Source organism: Sorex araneus, chromosome 1 (assembly GCF_027595985.1).
Source record: "Sorex araneus isolate mSorAra2 chromosome 1, mSorAra2.pri, whole genome shotgun sequence".
In the NCBI taxonomy this organism is placed as follows: Eukaryota; Metazoa; Chordata; class Mammalia; order Eulipotyphla; family Soricidae; genus Sorex; species Sorex araneus.
Genome location: NC_073302.1, coordinates 349953221 through 349970065, shown reverse-complemented (window position 1 = coordinate 349970065; position 16845 = coordinate 349953221). Strand labels below are relative to the sequence as shown.

At 40.0% G+C, this 16845-nt stretch overlaps 1 protein-coding gene across 2 annotated transcripts in view; it reads right to left on the bottom strand.

Moving 5' to 3' along the window:
* The window catches only part of NPSR1 (neuropeptide S receptor 1), a 267077-nt gene that overhangs the window by 96718 nt on the left and 153514 nt on the right, over window positions 1-16845 (bottom strand). Inside the window, exon 3 of one of the 2 annotated variants that reach the window (XM_004606883.2) lies at window positions 2161-2264. The exons of the other annotated variant lie outside the window; for it this stretch is intronic. Within the exon in view, the coding sequence (XP_004606940.2) occupies window positions 2161-2264 (104 nt within the window). The remainder of the gene's footprint in view (window positions 1-2160; window positions 2265-16845) is intronic. 2 annotated transcript variants of the gene reach the window in all.

Genomic DNA, 16845 nt, shown 5'->3' with positions numbered 1-16845 from the left:
CTAGAATGGAACGATCAGGGTGAGAGACTGTCTGAATTCATTATGTCGACCAAGACCATCCATGGTAACTCACAGTTCCAGAAGGTCGAATCTAAACACTGGACATAGGAGTCTCCCGGGGGACAGTTCCACAATGAAACTGACCACATCATATTCAATCAAAGGTTTTGCCTGACCAATGTCGCTGTTGTCCCAAAATTCAAAACGGGATTGGACCACCATCTACTTTGTGCAAAATTCTACTTCACAGAGCAGGGAGAAAAGTCTGCAAAATTTAAGTCTAAGAAGATAACTCCCAGAATGACCACCAACTGGGAGCTCTTTGGCACTATTTCAGCAACGTGGGAAGATGCCGTCCTTGACAACATCGATGAGGAATATGATTGACTGATTCAGCACCTCCATGTCTGTGCAAAGAATGCCGAGAGTGAGAAAGCCACAAACAGATGCCTGTCTTTGGAAACTCTCGAACTCATTCGTCAACGTGGTTTGGCGTGAGCCTCAGGCAACCAAAAGCTAATGTCCGAGCTCACAAAGCTGTGCAGATATGCGATAAAGGAAGATCTCAAAGAGAGAAGAGCAGCAGTGTTGGCCAGTGCAACAGAAGCTGGAAAGGTATTCGCAACGCTCGCCTGTCTTTCGCCAACTACAAGACCAAGATGACTGCCCTCCGACATCCCGATGGATCTATCACATCTTCCAGAAAAGCAATGGAGAGAGATTATTTACGACTTCTACTCAGATCTGCACTAATATAATTTTTCTTATTGAAACTTAGCCAATTTTATTGAATAAATGTTCTCTGGGCTATTGAAAAACTTTGGTAAGTTTCCAGAATGATTAAAAATTGGATTCCGACTATTTTAACCAGGTTTATTGTCTTTGTGGTGAAGAAAATGATCAGATTTTTATTTTGACATTTTTGCTGTAACCTAAATTTATTTTATATATATATAGTATTTTCTCAATATTCATTATGAATACTGCTAGTAAATGTTACTGGCATCTTTAAGTTAACAGTGGTAAAAAAAAATTTACAATTTGTTTTATATTACTAAAAAGTATAGTGTTTGTGGAAAAATATGAAGGAAAGTGTGGTATCGAGCCTCCAAGATCCTTATCTTGTGTTTTTATTCTTATTTTTGTTGTTGTTGTTTCTTTCCCCCTTTCTAATTTGAGTTGAATTATGTCATCAGGAGAATAATGTGAAGGTGATGGTGTATGACATATGAGACTAGTTTGTAAATATATGATCACTTCTACTTGGTTCTATTTGCTTATTCATGGGAAAGTTGGTTGCTGTGTTGTGAGGACTGTAAAGAATACATATACAGAAGCTCATGTGGAGAATAAATATTTTGTCAAAAGTCAGCACCAATTTGTCAACTATGTAAGTGAGCCACCTTAAAAATAAAATTTTTAGATCCAGTCAAATATTCCTATGACTGTAGATCAAGGCAACATCTGGCTAAACCTTACTCTCAGACCTTACCTATATCTTTCAGACTGCATTTTTACTGGATTCTTGACAAGTAGAAATTATGAGAGAATGTTTATTGTTTTAAGAATTAATTATTTGCATAACTTGTTTCTTAACTATTCACACAGTTAGCAATTAAAATCAATTATCTACAAGGAAGCAAAAGAATCTTCAGGAAGAAATGGATTTTTTAAAAATTTATTGCTGACAAAATACAAATCGTAATGTGGGTTGTTTTACTTCCATCAAACTTTCAAGGTTATGATTAGAAAACAAAAGAAGACTAATCATAACCGTTCTTTATTTATATCTGAAAATAAATAATTCCTAACTGAATCTGAAAATGAGGAATAAATAAAAATCATTATCTTACTTAAGAACATAGATACAATCATTCTAAAAATTCTTGTTAACAGATAACATGTAGCAGCTATCATTTTTAAAAACCAAAATCATTATACATCTATAAAACTCCAGAAATTTTGATCTTAGGTACTGACATGTAAGCAATATGAGTTTGAGTCAATATTAAATTAACATTTTTAATTTGTATTTACAAATCTTACAAATATTTCCTGTTTCAACTAGGAAGGAGTCCTTTGTTGCATAGGTATGCAAGATGCAAGAGCTAATTTTGTGTGTGTTAGTTTGCCTTATCAAATTTGGCAGGCACAACATACCTGCAAGTAGCGAACTACTCGGCAAACCAAGTCAGGTGCCATGAAGTCTCCCGTGAATCTCCAGATGATATCAGTCAAAATGTTGACCAGTCCTGTGAAAGAGTCTAAAAGAAACACATACGTGGTTAATTTCTATCTCTGCCAAGTTTGCAACTTTGGTAGAGTAGAAACAGTTCTCGTTGGTTTTTTTTCTTCCTGATTTATCAGATAGTCATTAACTAAATTAAGACATAGTAGAGTTCTTTTAATTTTCGACTTTGTAATTTTAGATATTGTTATCATTCTAATGCACCTTCTGACTTACTTCACTTAACGTGATAATCTCTATTTCATCCAAGTTGCAGAGTTTCGTGATTCCATCATTATTTGTAGTTGCATAGTATTCCATTGTGTATAAATACCACATCTTTGTAATCTAATCATTTATCATTTTACACCTAAGTTGATTCAGTATCTTAGCTAATGAACTCAGTGCTGCAATGTATAATGGTGACCATATGTTCTTTTGAATGAATGTTTTTGTATCCAGGGGCTAAGTACCCCAAAGCGAAATTACTGGCTCATATGGCAGTTCAGTTCTGACTTTACTTATAGATCTCCATAGTGTTGAACACGAGGGTTAAACAACAGTCCCCCCAGCAGAGGATGAGATTTTTTCTCCACATCTCCTCCAACACTGATTATTCCTGGTGTTTGGTTTATTTGTTTGTTTGTTTTTGATATGTGCCCATTCTCACTGGAGTGAGATATCTTATTGTTTTTATTTGGATTACCCTAATAATAAATGGCATTAAATACTTTTTCATGTGCCTTTTGGCGATTTGTCTGCTTTGTTCAGAGATGTTCTTCTTCAATTCTTCTTTCTGTAATTTGGTAGGGGTTTTGGATTCTTTTGTTGTTGAATTTTGTGAGTGTTTCACAGATACTTGGATAGCAAACACATTTGTCTGATGTATTGAGGACTAATATTTTCTTCCACTCAGTTAGGTGTCATTTAGTTTTAGCCTGTGGCATATAGAATACCTGGATGAGGAAATGAAGGGTATTAAAGGGGGGAAAACTCAATCACCATTGACCCAAAAATTTATAGGAAGGAAGGGGAGAGAGGGAAAGAAATCAAGAGTGCCTAGCAAGAAGAAGCAGATGGGAAGTAATGGAGGCAAGGATCAAGGTACAGAGGGGATGATATTGCTATCTATCCTGACTGCAGCATCAACAGCACTGAGAGAAAGGGATTCAAGTCACAACAGTCACACTTAAAAAGTTTCCTGTTGATATAATTTGCAGTTACTTGTTTTATTGTGGTATTTTTGTTAAAGAAGAGCAAAAACTTAAAATCACTGTGTCATTTGGATAGAATTTTATTATTGTAAGAATGGGAGGGAATCCAGCATCTGAACAAGGTAAAAGGATTCAGAGTATACTTTAAAATGCATGGTCATTGTGCTTCAGAAAGATCACCTTGAATTAAAGAAAATTATGAGATGCTGCAAAAACAGAAGAGATGTTTCATATATCCCTCACCTAACTTTCCCCCATGTTGTTATCTTATATAACTTGTATTGGCTTCAGTATTTAAAGCCTAATTACTACCTTTAGTCTAGACTTTTGAACAACACTGAACATGCTGTTGAGGAATATAGTTAGCCCGCCACTGTATCCTTGGCAAGATTATAAAGATTATAACTATCTACAGATTAATTAATCTCACAAAAAGTATCAGATTAACTCATCCAATTCATAGAACTAAATGAGGGCAAAATATCCTCCTAAGATTTCATAGCAAGTTAGAGACAAAGCCAGGCTGGTGGGGCTAAAGCGATAGCACAGCGGGTAGGATGTTTGCCTTGCATGCAGCTGACCTGGATTAGATTCCCAGCATCTAATATGGTCCCCCGAGCACTGCCAGGAGTGATTCCTGAGTGCAGAGCCAGGAGTAACCCCTGAACATTGCCCGGTGTGAACCCCCGCAAAAAGCAAAACCAAAAACCAAAACCAGGCTGGTGACCAAGACCCCTGAGTGTCAGTGCACTGGTCTTCATCACACTGTTTTCTTTCTTCCTGCCTCTCTCCTTCCCTTCTCTCCCTCTCTCCTTTATCCCTTATTTAATCCCTCCCTCCCCTTCCCCTTCTCCTCCCCTTCTCCTCCCCTTCCCCTTCCCCTTCTCCTCCCCTTCCCCTTCCCCTTCTCCTCCCCTTCCCCTTCCCCTTCCCTTTCCCCTCCCCTCCTCTCCCCTCCCCTCCCCTGCCTTCCCTTCCCTCCCCTTCCCCTTCCCCTTCCCCTTCCCTTTCCCCTCCCCTCCTCTCCCCTCCCCTCCTCTCCCCTCCCCTCCCCTGCCTTCCCTTCCCTTCCCTTCCCTTCCCTTCCCTTCCCTTCCCTTCCCTTCCCTTCCCTTCCCTTCCCTTCCCTTCCCTTCCCTTCCCTTCCCTTCCCTTCCCTTCCCTTCCCTTCCCTCCCCCTCCCTTCCCTCCCCTTCCCTTCCCTTCCCTTCCGTTCCCTTCCCTTCCCTTCCCTTCCCTTCCCTTCCCTTCCCTTCCCTTCCCTTCCCTTCCCTTCCCTCCCTTCCCTCCCCTTCCCTTCCCTTCCCTTCCCTTCCCTTCCCTTCCCTTCCCTTCCCTCCCCCTCCCTTCCCTCCCCCTCCCTTCCCTCCCCTTCCCTTCCCTTCCCTTCCCTTCCCTTCCCTTCCCTTCCCTTCCCTTCCCTTCCCTTCCCTTCCCTTCCCTTCCCTTCCCTTCCCTTCCCTTCCCTTCCCTTATTGTATATTCTATTATAGCCCACTAATCCATTCCTTTAAAAATAATTGGAAACAAATGAAACATGTTTATCTGGAAATAAGTGGCTATATGAACAATTAGAAAGTAATGTAGAATTTCCCTCCCTCTGCCCTAGAGCTCAATCTTAACTCAGTCTTTGTGGAGGGGTAGACCATGGCGGGAACTCTGCCATAGCAATATTTGCTATTAAGCAGGTGAAGCTCCATCTGATCACTAAAAAGTCATTTAATGATCTAAGTAATTGAGCACATTGCAAATAAGTGGTTCCCAATGGTCATTAACAGGACCTTGGGAACAAAGGGTACACTTTAAAGATTTAATTGCTTCCATGTGTTGCTCCTGATTTTTAAAATTTGTTCAGTGAAAGAGCCTAGAAAATTATAATACTCAGAAAGCCAAACAGGCTCATTACTGGCTTATTGCTCCTTTGATCATTTCTTGCAGACTTGAACAGGAATTCCCATTTGGAGCAAGGATGTGGGAGGGAAGGGGGAGTAGTCTAGAATAAAGTAATGCCTGTGCTGAAAGCACAGGATCAGTAAAGGTAGGTTAGATGAGAAGAGAATGAGGACATTGACTCCAGGCACAGATGATAGCAAAGCTAATGAGGTGAGATAAGAAGCTACATGTCTTGTGTAGAGAAAATTTTGACTAGTTGTTGCTAAAGTTCAAGTCAGTGTTTTCAGGAGCCTGAGAGAGAGAATTCAGCAAGACACTTACCTAGCATGTGACCCCTCTGGGTTTGATCTTTGACACCACATATGGTCCTCTGAGACCTATCAGCAGTGAACCTTGAGTGCAGAGCCAGTAGCAAGCCCTGAGCACTGCTGGCTGTGACCTAACAACAACAAATTAGTGGTTTTCAACCACCGGTTTATGGTCTGGTGCCTGTCTGAGGGTGTAGAAATGTTAAAGAGCTCTGGTTTAAAATATGGGTTTGGAAATGAAAGAAATGGATCTAAGACAGAGGAATCTTTTGGGGAATCATGTACCAAGCAAAGAAACTTTGCATTTTTCCTGCACGATGGGAGTTAGTAAATGCTTGTGTATTTAAACTTTGTATTGTACTTTGCTTGTGTATTGTACTTTGAATAAATTTCTGTAGTTACTGCAGGTAGGTCAATTTGGTAAACCCAATATTGAAATTACCATTTGGACTTGCTAAAGAAGTATATAGAAGTTCAGGGAGGAGATAATTAGTACCTAGTGTTTATTTATTTTTTTAATTTATTTATTTTTAATTAGTGAATCACCGTGAGGGTACAGTTACAGATTTATACACTTCTGTGCTTATGTTTCCCTCGTACAAAGTTCGGGAACCCATCCCTTCACCAGTGCCCATTCTCCACCACCAGTAAACCCAGCATCCCTCCCACCCTCTCCAATCCCATCTCCCCCCACCCCACCCTGCCACTGTGGCAGGGCATCCCCTTCTGTTCTCTCTCTCTAATTAGCTGTTGAGGTTTGCAATAAAGGTGTTGAGTGGCCACTGTGCTCAGTCTCTAGCCCTCATTCAGCCCGCAACTCCCTTCCCCCGCATGGCCTTCGACTACATTATAGTTGGTGATCCCTTCTCTGAGTTGCCCTTTCCCCAGAATGTGAGGTCAGTCTCCAAGCCATGGAGTCAACCTCCTGGGAGTACCTACTGTTTATTGAATAAAAAAATAGAAATAGGTGTCAAGGAGCTCTCCGATCGCCACCCCCCTCGCCCGGGTCTGGGGCTCTGAAGCCCCCAGACCCGCCTCGCTGCCTGCCCTAACCCCCTCCTCCTCTTGCTCAGGTTGTTAGGGTCGTGTCCAAACGTGAGGGGGCATGGCCTCAAAAGGGGGCATGGCCTCCTGTAGCTGTGGCCGCTCACTCGGCTGGCCGAAGTTATTTCTCCCATTCCATGCAATGTGCTTTGGCCATAATCGACGCAATCTATTCCTCTGAAGAATACCCTGATCATCTTAGTCACTATATGTTAATAGTCAACTAGCCTAGCCTATCCTATTTCACAAAAACTGTCAGTGAACACATCAAGCCGTACATAAAGTCCTTTGTAAAAATATCATAGCCCCACGTCTTCTGTTGAGGCCCCTCTGAAGCTAAGGAGAGCACCTGATAGTAAAGCCCATAACAACATGAAGAAACAGCGAAAATCCCCACCACCAGGAGAGATGGAAGGGAGGATCTCAGGAACCTCAGCAGTGACTTCCCAGAAATATAATCTCCTCTCAGATAAAGAATTCAGAGAGGAAATCGTGAAGATGGTTGACGAATTCAAAGCAACTATGGAATGAACATCCAATAAATTAAGGGAGGATATGGATGCAGCATTGGAACGGTCCACCAATATAATCCAGGAAGAAATTAGAGCAGAAATTTCAAAGCTAGGAACAGAAGTGACACAATTAAAAGAATCCGTAGATGAAATAAAAAACTTGGTAGGAGCCCTCAATAGTAGAATGACTACGGCCGAAGACAGAATCAGTGAGCTTAAGGACAAGCTATAGAAAACATATAGGCAACAACAAATAATGGCAAAAGACCTCAAAATGGCTCTAGAGTGAATTAGAGTCCTAGGGGATGACTTCAAGAGAAACAACATAAGAATCATTGGAGTACCAGAACCACAGGGAAGTAATAACCACAATGAAAAAAACACAATCAAAGACATCATTGCTAAGAAATTCCCAGAGCTAGAAAATGCGGGCATCCAGATCCAAGGAATCCGAAGGGTGCCAGCTAAAAGGGACGCAAATAAAAAATCCCAAAGGCATATGATAGTCAGAATGATGGATGCCGTGGATAGAGACACAATACTGCAAGCAGCAAGATCAAAGGAGGAAATCATATACAAAAGAGCACCCCTTAGATTCACAGCAGACCTATCAGAAGAAACCTTCAAGCCTGAAGAAAATGGTGGGATATAGTGAAAAAACTTAATGAAATAAACACCTCACCAAGAATACTTTACCCAGCTAAACTCTCAGTTAAACTTAAACCATACACTATTTCATGGAGAAGCAGCAGCTCAGGAACTTCATAGACTCAAGACCAAATTTAAAAGAAGGACTCAAAGGGATACTATAAGACAAGGAAAAAACCTACAAGAACAACAAACTCTAAAGGAAGATGGCACAAAATCCCATGACAATAATTTCTCTTAATGTTAACGGTCTAAATGCACCAATCAAGAGGCACAGAGTGGCAAAATGGATTTAGAAACTAAACCCAACTTTCTGCTGCCTACAAGAAACACATCTGAATAGTCAGAACAAACACAGACTCAAAATCAAAGGATGGAAAACAGTTCTGCAAGCAAAGAACTCCCTCAAAAAAGCGGGGGTGGCCATACTAGTATCTGACACCATAGATTTCAGGCTGAAAAAGATCAGAAGGGACAGCGAAGGTCATTTTCTATTCATCAAGGGATATGTACAACAGGAAGAAATCACACCCTTAAATGTAAATGCACCCAATGAATGACCAGCTAAATACTTAAAAGAACTCCTACCAGAATTTAAGGAGGACATAACTAGCATCACGATAGTAGTTGGAGACTTCAACACTACCTTATCACCTCTGGATAGATCGACAACACTCAGCTAGGAAACAATGGCTCTGAAGGAAGAAATAGAGGAGACAGGGCTAATAGACCTATACAGAACTATACACCCCCAAAAGAAAGAATACACATTCTTTTCCAGCACACACGGAACATTTTCCAAAATAGACCACGTTCTGGGTCACAAATTATACCTTAATAGAATCGGGAAGATAGAAATTGTATCAACTATCTTTTCAGATCATGATGCACTGAAGATGGAAGTTAATTACACACAGACACGGAGAACCAAATCAAACACCTGGAAATTAAACAACTCACTATTGAACAACGAGTGGCTCACGAAGGAAATCAAGGAAGAAATCAAAAAATACCTCGAAACAAATCAGAATGAAGACACAAGCTACCAGAACATATGAGACGCAGTTAAAGCTGTGTTAAGGGGAAAATTTATAGCTCTGCAAGCTATCCTCAGAAAGGAAGAAAGGGTCTATATAGATAGCTTGACTTTGCAGCTCAAGATCTTAGAAGAGGACCAGCAAAAGGAACCCAAACCAGACCGAAGGAAAGAAATAATAAAAGTTAGAGCAGAAATTAATGATATGGAAACCTGAAAAACAATCAGAAAGATCAATGAAACAAAAAGCTGGTTCTTCAAGAAAATAAATAAGATTGATAAACCGCTAGCAAGACTCACAAAGAAAAAGAGACAGAAAAGTGAAATGAACAGAATCAGAAATGAAAAGGGGGACATCACAACAGAAACCAAGGAGATTCAAAAGATCATCCATCAGAGACTACTTTGAAAGTCTGTATGCCACAAAACAAGAGAACCTAAAAGAAATGGATGAATTCCTAGACTCCTACAATTTCCCAAGACTGAACCAAGAAGACTTGAAATACCTGAATAGGCCCATAAATATCAAGGAAATCGAAATTGTAATCAAAAGTCTCCCCAAAAACAAAAGCCCAGTTCCAGACAGATTCACTGGCAAATTCTTTCAAGCATTTAAAGACGACTTGTTGCCAGTTCTCCTCAAGCTTTTCCAGGAAATTGAAAAGACAGGAACCCTTCCAAACAGTTTCTATGAGGCACATATCTCCCTAATACCAAAAGCAAACAAAGACACCACAAACAAAGAAAACTATAGAACAATATGCCTGATGAACACCGATGTGAAGATCCTCAACAAAATACTAGCAAATAGAATCCAACAACTCATCAAAAAGATCATACACCATGACCAAGTGGGATTCATCCCAGGGATGCAAGGATGGTTTAACATTCGGAAATCAATCAACATAATCCATCATATCAACAAAAATAAAGATAAAAACCATATGATCATATCAATAGATGCAGAGGAGCATTTGACAAGATCCAACATCCGTTAATGATAAAAAAACTCTCACCAAAATGGGTTTTGGAGGAACTTTCCTCAAATAGTCAAAGCTATCTACCATGAACCTATGGCAAGCATTATCATCAATGGGAAAAAGCTAAGGGCCTTTCCTCTAAGATTGGGGACAAGACAAGGATGCCCACTCTCACCACTTCTCTTTAACATAGTACTGGAAGTACTAGCAATAGCCATTAGGCAAGAAAAAGATATTAAGGGAATTCAGATAGGAAAGGAAGAAATAAAGCTCTCACTATTTGTAGACGATATGATACTATATCTAGAGAAGCCTAAAAGCTCTAGTAAAAAACTCTTAGAAACAATTTACCTGTACAGTGAAGTCGCAGGTTATAAAATCAATACCCTGTGAGTTTTGTGACTGAAATCTCTAGGTTTTCTCAGAGTTGAGGTGGGCTACCTCTCCCCACTTTCCTATACCCCTGGAAGCACCAACAGTCACCCCCGTGAACTGACTCTAGAGTCACCATGTAAGTTCTTCTACTGGCCGTGCTCCAGAGATCCATAAATAAATCTTGAAAATGATCAAAAGCCACAGTTAATCTCAGACCTGAGCAAGGATGAACAGACCAGGGTAAATCAGAAGGGAACAGGTCAGCCTGGTGCCACCCAAGCAGAGCACCCAGCAGTCACTTGCTTTCCAATCCAAAATCGTTGCCATGCCCCTGACCAGATTCCACCATTTCTGGACAGACCTCACCAAGATAAAATCGGCTTAAAACTTAGGTATGTAGGTTTTGTGACTGAAATCTCCAGGCTTTCTCTGAGTCAGAATGAGTTACATCCACCCACCTCACCATATTTCTGAGCCTCAGTAGTTATATCCACACCCCAAAACTGCCACCCAGTTAAATAAGCTACTCCAGTATTACCTTCCTGATAAAAATACTGAATTCCCTGAACAAACACAATGACCTCTGAGTACCTGTATTGCAAACCATGATGCACAAAAGGAAAAGGAAAGAGAGAGAGAAAAAGAAAAAGGCCTGCCATAGAGACAGACTGAGGGTGGTAGATGAGGTGTTGGGGAATGGTGGAAGGGAAACAGGGGACATTGGTGTGGGAAATGTACACTGGAAGAATTGGTGTTGGATCATTGTATGAAACCCAATCATGAATAGTTTTGTAATGGTCTATCTCACAGATATTCAATTAAAAAATTAAAGAAATAAAATTTCATTGGAAAAAAATAAATAAAATCAATACCCAAAACTACATGGCTTTCCTATATGCAAACAATGAGACAGAGGAAAGGGACATGAAAAAAGCAATCCCGTTCACAATTGTGCCCCAGAATATCAAATACCTTGGAATCAGCTTAACTAAAGAAGTAAAGGACCTCTACAAAGAAAACTATAAAACGCTACTCCATGAAATAAAAGGAAATGGAAACATATCCCCTGCTCATGGATAGGGAGAATCAACATTGTCAAAATGGTAATACTCCCCAAAGCATTATACAGATTCAACGCAATCCCTATAAAAATATCCATGACATTCTTCAAATAAATGGATCAAACAATCCTGAAATTCATATGGAACAATAAATGCCCACGGATAGCTAAAACAATTCTTGGGAAAAAGATGATGGGAGGCATCACTCTCCCCAACCTTAAACTTTACGACAAAGCGGGTAACAATTAAAACAGTATGGTACTGGAACAAAGCCAGAGCCACAGACCAATGGAACAGAGCAGAATATCCCTACACACAACCCCAAATGTATGATCATCTAATCTTTGATAAGGGGGCAAGAAATGTGAAGTGGAACAAGGAAAGCCTCTTCAACAAATGGTGCTGGCATAACTGGACAACCACATGCAAAAGAATATGCACAAAAGTCAGATCAAAATGGATTAAAGACCTCAACATCAGACTACAAACCATAAGGTACATTGAAGACAAGGTAGGCAAAACCCTTCACGATATTGAAGCTAACGGTATCTTCAAAGATGACACGCAACTGATCAACCAAATGGAAACAGAGATAAACAAATGGAACTATATTAAACTAAAAAGCTTCTGCACTGCAAAAGACATAGTGACCAGAAAACAAAGGCAATCTACAGAATGGGAAAGGATATTCTCCAATACCCATCCAATAAAGGGTTGATATCAAGGCTATATAAAGCACTGGCTGAACTCTACAAGAAGAAAACATCCAACCCCATCAGAAAATGGGCCGAAGAAATGAACAAAAACTTTTCCAAGGAAGAGATATGAATGGCCAAAAGGCACATGAAAAAATAGTCTGCATCACTAATCCTCAGGGAGATGCAAATCAAAACAACCATGAGATATCACCTCACACCACAGAGAATGGCACACATCCAAAAGAACAAAAGCAACCGCTGTTGGAGAGGATGTGGGGAGAAAGGGACCCTTTTACACTGCTGGTGGGAATGCCGACTGGTCCAGCCCCTTTGGAAAACAGTATTGACGCTTCTCAAAAAATTAGAAATTGAGCTTCCATTTGATCCAGCAATACCACTTCTGGGAATATATCCTGCAGAAACAAAAAAGTATAGTCAAAACGACATCTGCACTTATATTTTCATCGCAGCACTGTTTACAATAGCCAGAATCTGGAAAAAACCCGAGTGTCGAGAACAGATGACTGGTTAAAGAAACTTTGTACATCTACACAATGGAATACTATGTAGCTGTTAGAAATGATGAAGTCATGAATTTTGCATATAAGTGGATCAACATGGAAAGTATCATGCAAAGTGAAATGAGCCAGAAAGAGAGAGACAGACATAGAAAGATTGCACTCATCTGTGGAATATAGAACAACAGAGTAGGAGACTAATACCCAAGAACAGTAGTATAAAATACCAGGATGTTGGCTCCATGGCTTGGAATCTGGCCTCCCACGCTGGGGGAAAGTCATCCCAGATAGAGACATATCACATATCACACAAGTAATATGTGATTGGAGATCCTGCGCAGGAAGGGAGATGCGTGCTGAAAGTAGACTAGAGACTGAAGAGGATGTCCACTCAATACCCCTATTCAAACCACAACACCCAAAAGGAAAGAGGGATATCAAATTGGAATTCCCCCGCCACAGAGGCGGGGTAGGGTGGGGGGATAGGATTGAGGGGGTGGGGGATACTGGGTTCATTGGTGGAGAGAATGGACACTGGTGGAGGGATGGGCTCTCAAACATTGTATGAGGGAAAAACAAGCATGAAAATGTGTGAATCTGTAACTATACCCTCACTGTGACTCACTAATTAAAAAATAAATAATTTTTAAAAACAATGATTTATTTTTATAAAATTGTTCATAATACATCCAATATTTGAACAGCAATCCCACCACCAGTGTACCTTCTCACTCTTGGGTCACTCTTGATTGGAATCAAGCTGCTATTTTATCACCAGTTGAAGTCAAGGAAAAAAATCACATGAATGAACCACATGAAACACTGTCAACCCCAGTGCAGCTTCCAATGATGATATCCACCATCAGCCATCAGCCATAAGAGTTAGGCAATATAGCTCCTATAGAATTCAGTTCCTTCTAGTACCAGCTACCAACTATATGCAATGGCATGAGATACCTCAAGTGAGAATTACCCAGTTGGCCCAGGAATCCACAGAACTATGAGAGATAAAACTAGATTGATTTTTTTACTTTATTTTATTTTTATTTTTTGTATATTGAGCCACACTCAGTGTTGCTCAAGGATTATTCCTGGCTCTGTTCTCAAGGATCTTTTCTGATGGTGCTCAGGAATGCAGAACCAGTATCAAATCTAGGAAGGCCATGGGGCAGGCAAACATTCTAATCAGTCTACTTTTTCCCTGGTCCACTAAATTACTTTTAAAAATTCATTTAACATGATATACGGTAAAATTTTTAAATAAAATATTATACTTTGACTAAATATACCTTATCTGGTTTTCAGTAAAAAGTTTACCATTGGTGGATGGGTTATGGGATGGAGACGGAATGGGGGAGGGGCACTGGGACAATGATAAAGGAAAACGGATACTGGTGGAAGATGTGGTGCCAAAAAAGTGTTCTATGTACAAAACCCTACCATTAACAGTACTGTAAAATTAGAAAAAAAACACACATAAAAATAATTTTAAAAGAAAAAAATTGAAGAGTAAGCTACTTAAAATATTTCAAATTATGACTGTGAAGACTATTAAGTGTTTATTTAAAGACTAATTAACTGAAAAATTTAAAGGTGTCATTTCATCAACCCTGTAGTTTGCTATAGGCTACTTTTACTTTAAAGTAGCATAAGGTCTCTAACATATCAGAACTACCTTATACCCTTTATACATGTCCGTTTCTTCATTTACAAACTTATAAATCTTATATCTTAATTCAATTTGAAGATCCTTGAGGAATTATGTTGTCTTGAAATATAAATCCTGAAAGTCACTACCTAAAGAATTTCAATAGGGGCCGGAGCAATAGCACAGCGGGTAGGGCGTTTGCCTTGCACGCGGCCGACCCAGGTTCGATCCCCGGCATCCCATATGGTCCCCCAAGCACCACCAGGAGTGATTCCTGAGTGCAAAGCCAGGAGTAACCCCTGAGCCTCGCTGGGTGTGGCCCAAAAAGAAAAAAAATAAATAAAATAATAAAAGTTGAGTTTAAAATAAAAAGAATTTCAATAAAGGTAATTTGAGACCAAAAAAATAGAAATATGAGAAGAATGTACATTTACTATACTTTATAGGATTGAAAAAAGAGGATTTAGTGACCAAATACTAGAAATTTAAATGTGAAGGCAAGGAATGAGTCTACTATAATTTTGACTTCCTGGCTTGGATGTTCCTTATAAATGGTGGTTTGAACCACCATTTAGGTTACAGAAAGATAAGGTGATACAGAATACAGGAAGGTAAAGTGAATATATTTGTCTTGTTTTCAATTTCAGCTATTCCAAATGGAGTTTAGATTGACATTAATGAACAAGATTTTGTGTGAACATAGGCCTTCCTTCCTTCCTTCCTTCCTTCCTTCCTTCCTTCCTTCCTTCCTTCCTTCCTTCCTTCCTTCCTTCCTTCCTTCCTTCCTTCCTTCCTTCCTTCCTTCCTTCCTTCCTTCCTTCCTTCCTTTCTCTCTCTCTCTCTCTTTCTCTCTCTCTCTTTCTCTCTTTCTCTCTTTCTTTCTCTTTCTTTCTTTCTTCTTTCTTTCTTTCTTTCTTTCTTTCTTTCTTTCTTTCTTTCTTTCTTTCTTTCTTTCTTTCTTTCTTTCTTTCTTTCTTTCTTTCTTTCTTTCTTTCTTTCTTTCTTTCTTTCTTTCTTTCTTTCTTTCTTTCTTTCTTTCTTCCTTTCTACAAGTAGCTTGTCCCAGTTTTTCCCGGAGTTTAGACTTACCCCAGTCACACCCATCAAGGTGTTCCCGAGTCAATCTCATCCCTTTGTTTACCTGTAATCACTTCTCCATGCTCTCTTCCCCAAAAAACAGTTAATCAGCTTTTCCCCTAATCTGACTCTGCTAATTTGTAAGGTCAAACCTTCCTAGGACACTGAACTTATAAGTTAATATTGCCTTTCTCCTCTCCTTTATGTCTTTAGAATAATTTACTTTAAAGCAATGTCCTTTTTGTATAGACACAAGAAGACAGTATTATACTTTTGTAACTTGGGACTTAATTGGCTTCGAATATTCATTCCCGGGCATCTGCATTCTCCACTTAAGCCTCAGTTGCCCTCAGTTCCTAGCACCGCAAAATCAGGGTCCTGATGAGGGACGGGATGGACCCAGGGCAATCGGTGAGTTATGTGCTACCCTGGCATTGAGATGGGCCTGGCCACAGTGCCTAATTCTTTTTTTTTTTTTTTTTTTGCTTTTTGGGTCACACCTGGCGATGCACAGGGGTTACTCCTGGCTTTGCACTCAGGAATTACTCCTGGCGGTGCTCAGGGGACCATATGGGATGCTGGGATTCGAACCCAGGTTGGCCGAGTGCAAGACAAACGCCCTACCCGCTATTCTATCACTCTAGCCCCAGTGCCTAATTCTTAACTATGAGTTAAGAGCTTGATCATGGACAAATGCTGTCATGATCCAAAAGTAATGACGAGACTAGGACCCTGCTAGGGATAGGAAAGACTAATTTGGCCTGAGCACTGTAGTCTGAGATCGAGATGGCCCCTGGAAAGCAATTCTATAAGCTTTAATTCATTTCTTATTGTGTCCATACAAAATGATTAATATTATGAATGCTTATATGTTTTCTGGATGAGGAGAGGAGAAACACACTCAAGGGACTCAGCCCTTGGGTGGATCCTCCTGCTGAATGAGAATCAGTCCTAAGAGAAGAATCCCATGAGGCAAAGGAACCTTACCCCTATTGATTGTGACCACACCTATGTGTATGCCCCAATCCCCTCATGCTGGGAGGATTTAACTAGGCTATTAGAGTGGTGGGGGGGGTGAGATCCAGAGCCGGGAGAGATGCAGAGAGAGAGAATGAAATAAACTAATTAGTAACCAGCTTGGTCCTCGTTCTTCCTTTGCCTGTCCTTGGCCAATGGCTGTCTTGATCCAGCCCATACACAGCAGTTCCAGAGCACCGAATGCGGGCGATGAGATAGAGCTGCCCGGAGACTGTACACGGCCTTAGGCGTGCCTTAGTTTTTCACTTTTTTATTTTCTTTCTTTCTTTCTTTCTTTCTTTCTTTCTTTCTTTCTTTCTTTCTTTCTTTCTTTCTTTCTTTCTTTCTTTCTTTCTTTCTTTCTTTCTTTCTTTCTTTCTTTCTTTCTTTCTTTCTTTCTTTCTTTCTTTCTTTCTCTCTCTCTCTTTCTTTCTTTCTTTCTTTCTTTCTTTCTTTCTTTCTTTCTTTCTTTCTTTCTTTCTTTCTTTCTTTCTTTCTTTCTTTCTTTCTTTCTTTCTTTCTTTCTTTCTTTCTTTCTTTCTTTCTTTCTTTTCTTTTGTGCGGAAGAGGCTGCTTGCTACCTGATTAC